At 42.6% G+C, this 11,646-nt stretch overlaps 1 protein-coding gene across 2 annotated transcripts in view; it reads left to right on the top strand.

Moving 5' to 3' along the window:
• Nucleotides 1-1,439: 1,439 nt before the first annotated feature.
• EFEMP1 (EGF containing fibulin extracellular matrix protein 1) overlaps nt 1,440-11,646 on the top strand; it is a 67,079-nt gene continuing 56,872 nt past the window's right edge. The window contains exons 1-5 of one of the 2 annotated variants that reach the window (XM_024119138.3): nt 1,440-1,639; nt 2,414-2,454; nt 2,888-2,975; nt 7,448-7,496; nt 7,661-8,062. In XM_024119138.3, coding sequence (XP_023974906.1) covers nt 2,895-2,975; nt 7,448-7,496; nt 7,661-8,062 — 532 coding nt within the window. In that variant the 5' untranslated portion in view covers nt 1,440-1,639; nt 2,414-2,454; nt 2,888-2,894. The remainder of the gene's footprint in view (nt 1,640-2,413; nt 2,455-2,887; nt 2,976-7,447; nt 7,497-7,660; nt 8,063-11,646) is intronic. The other variant, XM_024119139.3, reaches the window with a different exon arrangement.

Raw genomic sequence — 11,646 nt, 5'->3', positions numbered from 1 at the left:
TGGTGAAGCAGGTGGGTAGAGCAGGTTGGGAGAGAAGGTGAGAATCAGCTGACCTGTTCAGTGTGAAATATCCATTAGGTGTACAGCTGAAGATAGCAAGTCAGTAGTTGGATGCACAGGAAGAGTTCCAGGCTGAGAATTGAAATTTGGGAGTTTTAACTCACTTTTTCTGGGGAAAGGGCTGAAGATAGGTAAAAAGAATTCAAAAAGTAGAAGAAAATGTCTATACAGATCTTTTACTGTGCAAAAGCAAAGATCCAACTTTTTGAAGTCCGGAGGTCATTAATGATTGGGAAAACAAACATTTGAATTTTGGTACCAAAATCTTCAGTACTGTTAGCAAAACCCCATACACTAAAGTAAGGTTCAGGCTCATGAAGCTCCTCTGATCTTGTCCAATATTGTGTGGCTTGCAGCCAAACTGTCAGGGTTGGCGACCCATTGCATACCCCAGAGATATGGAGAGAGGCTTCCACCTGGCAGCCTCTCTCTCTTGCCCTCCCTACCGTCTCCCTGCCCCTCCTTTGGTCTGCAGGGAAGGGGAAGGAGCTGCTGAGGTCAGAGTGAGTAACTTCAGCTTGCATATTGTCTCATTTGTCTCGTTCATGAAACCGTATTTGCTTCAGAAGGCATGACTGCCTTGAAGGCAAACTCTTAATCTGACTTCAGAGTTAGAGCTTTCAAAGATAACTGCAATCTGTGTGGTAAGATTTGAAGAAGCCAGAAAAAAATTTTTTTTTCTCTCCAGATTCCTGAAATTCCACCATTAGTATGAAAGGTGAGAGTGAAATGCCCAAAGTTGAATGACCAGTACTGGGGACTCCCACAAGGGAACCAGGGGAGAGAAGAAAAGCAGTAGATGAGACAAGGGGCCCATAAAAACGGGGGGGGGGGGTGTTGAGAGACCAGAAAACAACCCAAGCTCACGATCTCGTGAGTGTGAGTTCTACCTGGCCCATCCCCAAGCCCTCGCACATAGTTAGTCACAGATACTGGTGGAATGAATGAATTCTCTTTTTTCTACCTTTGAGGAAGCAGGCACTTCCCCACCCTTCAAAAATTAAAAAAAGTATCTTAAAGAAAAGGCGAAAGAACCAGTTCTACGAATGGAGTTAATTTACTCTCCTAGGATTCACCTATTGGGGAAAAATAATAATAATAATAATAAGCAATTTCTCAGGACGCTCACAACAAGCTCTACTAGGAGAGCCTTTTTCCACTCCGCGGCGCACGAGAAATTGCCCGGGAGGCTGGAGCATCACCAAGGCCGATTCAAACCCCAAACGTCACATGCCAAACGTGCCATCTTCTGCCTGGAGTTCCGGCGCGTCTGGGAACGAAGAGTGAGGGGCTGGCAGGGGAGGGCAGGCGGGTGGTGGAGAGCCCGTGTAGGAGGGGGCGCAGACCCAGCTGCGCAGCGCGCACTCCCGCCCGGTTTGCAGCCCTCGGCTCAGCCCTTTTGCGCCTCCCTCAGCTCTCTCCTCCGCCCCCCTTCGCCCTCCCCTTTCCCTCCTTTTCTCCTCCTCCTCCTGCCGCCGCCGCGGCCGCTGCCAGACCTCGCCAGTTCAGACCCACGGGGCTGCCCTCCCCTGCTCTCTCCCCTCGCTACCCGGGCCCGGAGCGCAGCGCGGCCGCGCAGGTAGGAGCCCCGAAACGGGGGTCACACCAGCGCGCCCAGTGCCCGCGGGGCCGCGCGCCGAGGAGTAAGTGGGGTGACCTGAGGGGTGCAGTGGACCTGAGAACTGCCCCACACTGTTCAGGATCTCTCAGGCAGAGAGGGAGGTGGAGGTGTGTGGTCTAGGAATGCGATCTGTCAGCATGTGCGAGTACGGGGTGACATCTGTTTGGATGGGCATGTGTGTGCGTGCCGACAATCAGCCGACAGGGCTTTGCCCATAAACAAGGTTTTGAAAGTTTCAGGGGGCCAGAGATTTAAGCCGCACCTGGATTCCACAGGAGCTGGTTAGAAACTGGAGCGCTGAGCACCTCCCCGGGGACGGCCGCCTGATAACAGACAGTTGAGAAAGGGGACCTCGCCTCCCTGGGGGTGCCTGGCCGGCTGCCCTGAAATTGGTACTTCGGGCCGCTGTGTGGTTGCCCAGTTCCGGCCCTAGGCAGTCCCGATCCTGAAGGTAGCATTTCGGGGGCCGAGGGACTGATAAGGCACGAGGGCATGAGACGCTTTGGGCTGCTCCTCTACACAACCTGGGGGGTTTAAACAAAGCTGCGCAAAGAGAACGCCTGGAAATGCCACTTTAAGAGTTTGCGCTGGGCAATGTAAGGAGCTCTGAAGGGCAGGTATTCTATCCTAGGGGAGGAGATTGCTCCCGAGTTTTGTTCTGGTGTTTTGTTTAAAAAAAAAACAAAAACAAAAAAGAAGTTTGAAGCCAAAGTAATTCATATTTGTTCACAGGTTTTTCTGCTGAGCTGTGCAAGGAACTTAACTAGCTGGAGGTGAGCTTATAGGGAAAGAAAGCCTTAACGTTCAAGGGAACATGAGATTTGCTGCCCCACTTCAACCCTCGGAAAAAAATGAACCGTCTCCTTTGAAATTAATGACACTACTCTTTCTCTTTCACTCCCTTTCTCGAGCCTGTTGTGTAGGTGCAGTATAAAATGCACGCTGTATATCTTTTGTACATATTTCAGCGAAGCCGGACAGAGTAAAGTGAAATGTAATTCTGCAGCCGTTTTACAGTCTTTGGTGCCTCGTTTGGCCAAGGGAAGTTGAGGAGGGGGAGGGGAGATGAGAAAGTAAATTGGAAGTTGGGTATGATGGAGCCTCAGCCTCCTCCGCCTTCCCTATCTTGCTTGTTACTTTACAGCTAAAGTTTTATTTCCCCCGCAGCAGATACTAAGCATCGGTTTGTGCTGTGTTTTCTTTGAGATTCACGATGGTGAAAGCCCTTTTCCTAATTATGCTGACTCTGGCGTTGGTCAAGTCACAGGACACCGAAGAAACCATCACGTACACGGTAAGGGGTGATGGAATTTGGGAGACTTTATCCACTCCTGCCAGTCTATGTGGGCTGTTCACTGTGGCGGATAATAAACGTTAGCAAGTTTCATGTTTAAGAGTCCTTGTAAATTGCCTGTCCTTTCAAAACTTCACTTAGTGTAACGAGGTGGATGGACCTAGAGTCTGTCATACAGAGTGAAGTCAGAAAGAGAAAAACAAACACCGTATGCTAACACATATATATGGGATCTGAAAAACGGTACTGATGAACCTAGTGGCAGGGCAGGAATAAAGACGCAGACAGAGAATGGACTTGGTGGGGGGGGCGGGGGAGGCGGGGGGGGAGGGGGAGGAGCTGGGGCGAAGTGAGAGAGTAGCATTGACATATATACACTACGAAATGTAAAATGGATGGCTAGTGGGAAGCTGCTGCATAGCACAGGGAGATCAGCTGGATGCTTTGTGACGACCTAGAGGGGTGGGATAGGGAGAGTGGGAGGGAAGTCCAAGAGGGAGGGGATATGGGGATATATGTATACATATAGCTGATTCACTTTGTTGTACAGCAGAAACCAACACAACATTGTGAAGCAATTATACTCCAATAAAGATATTAAAAATACAACAACAAAAGTTCTCTTAGATCACCATTTGAGACAGGGACCAAAGTGCAAGTATTTGTGCAAGGCCAAAAAGGGAAACCCCTTTAAAACAAAACCCAAAGTAAGCTACAAGTTTCTGACACATTAAACAAATTAATGGGTATAAGTAATTGGAAAACCTGAATTCCTATATACATGCAGATGAAACCAGAACTCAAGGAGTAAGACAAGTCAAATAGGAATGTTAAACATCACAAAAGCCCATCACCTCATTTGTGCATGTGACTTATGTTCTCATGTAAGTGGACTTTCTTGACTTCATAAAGGCTATTATTCATTTACAGTATAACTGATAACTCATATAAATGCCATTCAGATAGACTTTACGTGTTATCAGGATGTGATATTTGGTAAAATGGTTTTAAAATGCATTGTATGAAATTTGGTTTTGCATTTTCTAATTAGCATATCTGATATTTCCAAGTAATTTTGATTTATTAGTTAATTGTATGGATATAACCAACGTTTAATAAAATATTGAATATATCATCTAACCCCTCCCACTGCCAGGAATGGATATGGTGAGAACAGAGGGCAGTGCTTACCTCACTTCTGGTGAGTTTGTTTGCACCTCTGTTTTGTGTTTTCTAGTCTTTAATCAGTGTTGTGAGGCAAATGACATTTGTCCTGGATCAGAATATGAAAAACATATTTTTCTGCTTGCTCCCAATTTAAAATTAAGTAATCTTACTCAAAAGAATGTGAAAAATTTTTGAAAATAAAACTCTTAAAAGTGAGCGAATGTCAATTACTGATAATAAACATTATCTCACTTTTTTGATATTATCCCTAGAATGTTAGTATTCATCTGGCAAATACTCCTTGTTGTTTAGATCAACTATAAATCAAATGGGGTTTAATATAAATATTTTGTTAACTTAATGGTAAATGTAGTTGCTTCCTCTGCTGAAGATAAATAAAGCAAGATAAATGAATACATGTGTTGTTTATCTTCAAATGAAATTGTTTTGTTATTCAGGCTAAACTTACTACCTTCTTAGGGAGCTAAAATTAAATTAGCTACCCACTTTTATATTCATCTAATAAAAGATTTTGTTGCTTTTACAATTGCTTATCTTGTACCCCCTACCCATTGCTAATCACCTAAATCTTACTCATCTTTAACAGAGAAAGTTCCCTGTGGATTAAACACTGTAGTTTTAAGACCAATAACTAGGGTTCATCATATTATAACAGGTTTCCCAAATATGACACCCTTTTTGTGCTAAGATTAGAGCTATTCTCTTTTGAATTGTGTATGCCTATTCATGGCTAAAGGACAAAATGTAGCTATATTTTTAGTAATTCCACTGTGGAGAAACTGTCTCCTTTCATCCTCACAGCAAAGTATGAGGTAAGTGACATCCTCTTCCTTCTGCTGATAGTGGAACTGAAGATCAGAGAGGTATCTAACTTGCTTAAGACTACACAGCCAGTAAGTGGTGAAACTAAATTCACTCTAGGCTTGTTTAATAGTAGATCCATATTGAATGTACTAGAACTGAAGACCTAAAACAAACTGCAAGTCTTCTCTATTTAGCATACAGATTTATTCAAGTGCACTGTCATTTTGCCTGGCTTGAAAGATACTTTTCAAAAGGATAGGTTCATATCCACAAGACAACCTCATATTCTTTCATGTTAAAGATAGGGTCCATTCAGTTATTTACTCATCAAGTATCTGTCGTGTGCATAAGCAATGTTCATCACTATCAAAAGAATTTAAGTTTACTTGCTTACTAAAAAAAATTCAGACCTTAACCTTAGGGAATTTACCTTGGGAAAATACTTTTGAAAAGTACAAAGTATTATACAGATTATACATGTTGCTAAAGAAATACAAAAGCAAGGAGGTAATTAATGTTCATACTGGCATATTGAAGGAGGTAGAACTCTGTGCTGGTTCTTGAAGGAAGTGATAACTTTGGATTATTCTAGAAAGGCTGAAGAGGCACCTGAATCAGAAAAAGTGGCATAATCAAAGGCTAGAAGTGAAAACAGCCAAGTCAAGTCCAGGAGGTGACTACTGGGGAGAACCTAGAGATGGCAATAGTGGGAGATGAGAGGTCTACAGGCCACTGTGAGCTCTTAGATGGAGGGGCAACGTAACCAAGAGAGCAAAGAAAGATTGTCATGGAGGCTTGTGTGCAGCATGTAGAGATATGGAGACCACCTAAGGAGACTTGCCTACTTATGAGGCCAGGAAGTCTTAAACCAACGTGGGAGAGATAGAAGTGGAAACAAAGTCAGCAGAGCTTGAAGGAAAATAATTGGAAAAGTTGAGGTTAAAGTTGTAATCCTGGGTGCTAAGAAAGGTGGTAGTGCCTTGGACAGTGTTGGGGAAACTAGAAAGAATTAGTCTGGGAGATAAAGTGAGTTTAGTTTTCACCCTGTTAAGTCTCAGAAATCAATAAAATACCTAAACTCATCTCTCTGTCTCCATTCAGCTATATAAGTAAATTTACTATTTACTTACTTGGCTCTTACAAAAGAATTTAAGTTTATTTATTTGTTTACTCTACTTTTGCTCAATCCTTCCTGAAGCCTCTTCCTCAAATCTGCATCTGATCAGATGTTTTCTTGAGCTTAAAATTTCTTCAGAGGCCTCATCACTTATACCAGCGTTTCTCAAGAAGTAGCCCATAGATGACTTGTATCAGAATCACCTGAGATGCCTGTTAGGAATTCAGATTCCAGGCCCCCAACCAAACCTACAGAATCAGAACCTTTGGTTGGGCCCAGGAATCTGCATTTTAACAAACACCAGAATTATTCTTAAGCATAATGGAGCTTGAGATTCACTGACCTTTGAGGTAGAATTCAGTTTCCATCTATCCCAGAGAAAGGCTTCCCAGGTTTGGCCCTGCCTACCTCTCTAACCTCACTCCACCCACCCAGGAATACTTGTAGCTCCTTCCTTCTTTAAAAACTTTGCGCCTTTGCTGACGTGGTCCCTCATCCTAGACTCCCCATATCTCCCTGGAAAAGAAGTCCTGTAAGGCCCAATTCACTTGTAACTTCGCCCATAAAGCCTTCCCTTCCACCCTGTCATGTCCACCCACAGCCCTGGGTAGGGTCCATCATTCCTTCCACAGGCAGACTGGTGTCCCGACACCTGACATCTTGCTCCAGCTTATCTACCTGTCTGTCTCCTCTTCAGGCCTGTGAGCTGCCTGAGAACAGGAACAAGGTATTAATCATTTTTGCTTTCCCAGGGACTAGGGTGGTGCCTGGTGTGAGAAGGTACTTGACAGATGGTTCCTTCAGTGAGTGAACTAGAGAGGACCCGTAGGAACTAAAGCTAGGAGGCAGGCCATGGTGTGAGAAGGAGGCTCAGGACTCAACTGAATAGGAATGATAAGGAAAGCCAGGTCTGGAATGCTCTCAGAGGATTTGGAGAGAGAGAGGAAATTGTCAAGGGCTGAAAAAAAGAACTCAGCTGAATTTTTTTTTTTTTTTTGGTAAAATTTACAGTGTGGAGGAAGGGGCAAATAAAGCAAAAAAGCAGTCAGAGAGATTGCAGAATATTAGTATTGGGACAGAGAGAAAGGAATTCCAAGAAGATGGTTATGGGCAACTGGACCCAACGCAAATACAACCAAAGAGTTGAGACAGCTGGTGATTGAGAAGGGATCCCTGAAGCGGTCCAGTGCACAGATGTGTCTTTTTAAAAAAGCTACAGAATGGCAAACTACCCATCTCATCATCTATCTAGGACTCTAGCACAAAGATTGTTGCCATAAGTATGAAGCTTTTAGAGTGACTTCTCAGAGAATGGATACTCAATTAACTGTCTCCTGGCCCCATCTTGATGTTTTCTTCACAGCAATGCACAGATGGATATGAGTGGGATCCTGTAAGACAGCAGTGCAAAGGTGAGCCAACTTTCAAAGACTTCCCATCTGAACATAGCTCTCTGTCTCCATCTAATATGTCCTTCATGTCCTGCCTGTATTATACCCAAAAGGCACAAGCATATATTTACATGTTGAGTTTCCCCTCTAAGAAGATTCCTGACTTATTTTATTACTGACCACAGATATTGATGAATGTGACATTGTCCCAGACGCTTGCAAAGGTGGAATGAAATGCGTCAACCACTATGGAGGATACCTCTGCCTTCCTAAAACAGCCCAGATTATTGTCAACAATGAACAACCACAGCAAGAAACACCAGCAGCTGAAGGTGTGGGTGCAGCTACAAATGCAGCTGTGACCTCTAGTACAGGCACTGGGGGTGTAGCAGCCAGTGGCATGGCAGCCAGTGGAGTGGTGCCTGGGGGTGGTTTTGTCGCCAGTGCTGCTGCTGAAGTGCAGACTGGCCGAAATAACTTTGTCATCCGGCGGAACCCAGCTGACCCTCAGCGCATTCCCTCCAACCCTTCTCACCGGATCCAGTGTGCAACAGGCTATGAGCAGAGTGAGCATAACGTGTGCCAAGGTAAGCATGACTTTCTATGCTAATGAGAAAGTTCTTGCCCAGGTGCACCTGTGGTGAGGATGACAACAGCTCATATTTACTGAGAGCTTCCCACTGGCCAGAACTTTGTGCTAAGTGCTTTGCCTGCATTATCATATTCAATCATCACAATAGTCCTAAAAGGTAGTTGCTGCCGGTACCATCATCATTTTGCAAATGAGGAACTGTGTCTCAGAGAGGTCATCAGTGGTTCTCAACTTTAGCTGCACATATTTAGGGTCACTTGGGAGCCTTTAAAACTTCTCCATGTCCAAGCCACACCCCAGCCCAATTAAATAACAGTCTCTGGGGGGTGGGTTCCAAGAATCAGTATTTTTTTAAAGCTCCCCATGTGGTCCCAGTGTGCAGCCAAGTTTGAGAACTAGGGGTCACACAGGTGGTGAGTACAGAGCCAGCGTTCAAACCCAGACAGATGGGGCCAGAGTCACAGCTGTCAAAAGGAGCAAATTATTCATTTGGAATTTGAAATTGTGCTGTCAAGCTCCTCCACAAATGTCCCCCGTTAAGGCCTCAAACTTTCTTTTTATTGAACTTGCCACTGACTTGTTTTCCTCACAGAGGAATAAAGAAATGGGACTTCTGCTTCTCATTACCTTTGAGCGAGTCTCCCCCACTCACATTTATATCTATTTTTAAGCTCTCGTTTGAGCACATTTCGCTTATATCACTTGCACCATGGCACCATCCGCCTGGGTTTTTCTGTTTATTTTCACAAAGAGTACACATCACTGTGTATTCTAGAAACAGCTGTAGACTCATGCGAGCAAAGTGATAAGAATCTTGGGCTTTGAAGACATGTAGGATATTAACTAACTGGACTGTGCTAAGGGATTTTCTTCCTCTTTGCCTACTTAGCAAACCCTTTTAGATCTGCCTAGCGTGGCAATAGAAGCTCCAGACTACTTTTTCACTACCAGGGGCTGACTGGGTAAACCCCATAAGACACCATAAGTGCCTGGTACCCCCTGGCCAATGGAAAGGGCCCAGGAGTTCTTACCTTCTACCTGCCTGAATGAGGAAGAGCACCTTCCTCCCTCAACACTGAAGGGTTCAACTGGGGTCACCTAGCTGCTGCATTAAGTGAAAGAAGCAACAGCATTCCTCTAGAATGCTGCCCCTTATTCACCAGTGTTGAGTTTTATCTTCTGTATAAAATATAGTAGATTTTAAATGGTTTATAAATGAAGTAAGGAAACCCATCAGGCTCTGACTTTTATTATTTTATATTTTGTGTTCAAATTTTAAGTATCCCACATCAAGAGCTAACCCATGCTGTGATGGTGTCACTTTTCAGAGAACCTATCGTATTAGCATCTGTTTTGTGTTACTGTCATGAGTCAGAATTCCAATATTGATGATGAATGCTTCAGCATCTGCTTGATATTCAGATATTTAATTTAAGGATTATGTCAAAGAGATAACCTCATGAGGTTATTTATATATATAAATAAATAGATATTTACAAATAAATATATATTTATATAAAATATATATGGTGTGTGTATTTGAGTGAATACTGGTTTTAAAATACTTTGAATTTATTTACGATACCAACTTTTAATTGTGTTATTTAAATATATAATTATATTGGAAGGTTTGGTGGTATTTTTCCTGAAACTGAAAAGTTTTACTGAAATTTTTAAAGTATTGACTTTTACATACTGAATTATTTTTTACACTTCAGATGTATGTTTTAATGGTACTTAGGAGAAGGAAACCCAGGTAAATGAATGGATTGTTTATCAGAAACTGTCAGAGTAGTTTATGGTCCACCATTGACAGTTGTGGTTGAAAGCAAGAACAATGCCTAGAATCGAATGAAAAATTTCTAGAATAAAACATATTCAGGATTTACAACATGCATTGGTTACAGTAGAAACTGTATAATAAAAAGTGAATAATAAAAATGAAATCCGATTTAATTTTTCTTAAAGATTTAGACTATCTTACAAAGTAAGTTACTTTTAAAATATTTATAATCCTTAATTCTTTGGGAATTTCTTTTTAATTTTAAGCTAAAACTATTAAATGTTTATAATAGATGCTAAATACATATTCATTGATTGTGTGCACACAGGGCACACAGGGCATTTCCAACCCAAACTGTTTTGCATAATTCAACTAATTTCAAAAATTTGGGATTGGGGGTCTGTATCATTAAAAGTAGGGTTAAAAGTTTTTTGGATGACTTAAGGCTTAAGTTGGATTTCTTCCCACCTCACAATTTTGCAAAGCACCCATAAATGTGGATTTACTTAATTGTTGATAAAAGGGGGTTATTTCATATGATAACAACAGGATAATCTGTCTAGGGAACCTGACTAACATAAGTCAAGTCACACTTGTGCCCGTTTATTATTGAGCCAATCAAACATGCAGTCCAGTTTCTTCTGATTGCCTGCAGATGTATGACATTCTCATTCCAGGCCAGCAGCACAAAATAATATTTTATAACCAATGTGAAAGTGTGGGGACCTCCGCTTGAAACAATAATGTGCTCCAAGGACCTACATTACTGATATCACTGTGGAGTTTGAGGAGCCTCCTGGTTTTTTGTTTGTTTGTTTGTTTTGTGGTACGCGGGCCTCTCACTGTTGTGGCCTCTCCCGCCGCGGAGCACAGGCTCCGGACGCACAGGCTCAGCGGCCATAGCCCACGGGCCTAGCCGCTCCGCGGCATGTGGGATCTTCCTGGACCGGGGCACGAACCCGTGTCCCCTACATCGGCAGGCGGACCCTCAACCACTGCGCCACCAGGGAAGCCCGAGCCTTCTGTTTTAATAAAGATCTCCACTCCCTTTTAAATGTTGCATACCTATGACCAGTAATCCAAACACATTTACCATGGTTGCTGGATCAGAATAAATGAATGCCTGTAGATGGGTCGTGTTTGTATTACAATTATTTCTTTTTCCCACATATATTTTTCAACAGGTACAGTTTATCATTACATCACTTAAAGCTGAGGACATTTTTAATGTAATGGCTGAAATCTGAACTGTGTTTCAATGTTAAAGTCAGTCGTGCCTTTGAATGCACTATTACCAATCACAGTTGCCACCTAATTTAAATACCACTAGATATTTTTAAATGTATTCTATTTTAGGGACTCCCCTGGCGGTCCAGTGGTTAAGACTCTCAGCTCCCAATGCAGGGAGCGTGGGTTCAATCCCTGGTCGGGAAACTAAGATCCCACATGCAGTGCGGCACAGCCATAAATAGATAAATAAATAAATGTATTCCATTTTATAAATATATTTTTAAACAGCTTTCCATGTTTTAACATTTTGTGAAAACATGATCCTTTAACTTTTATTCATCTATTTGTCCAGAGTTTTTCAATTTTGTGCAAAACCAACGGGTTTAAAATATAACATCCAAATATCAACTCACAGTAAGCAGTTTTTCTCAGGTAATTTTTGCCAACTGAGCGTGATACTGGGGAGGCCATTCACACTGAGAATTTCAAAGACAGGTCCCATCTTTGGCAGCTATCGCATTACATGAAGATCATTTCAGTGTTACATACCTGGAGTCATGTAAAAA

The sequence above is a fragment of the Physeter macrocephalus genome, chromosome 12, assembly GCF_002837175.3.
Source record: "Physeter macrocephalus isolate SW-GA chromosome 12, ASM283717v5, whole genome shotgun sequence".
NCBI lineage: Eukaryota > Metazoa > Chordata > Mammalia > Artiodactyla > Physeteridae > Physeter > Physeter macrocephalus.
This window is presented reverse-complemented; position numbering and strand designations above follow the sequence as displayed.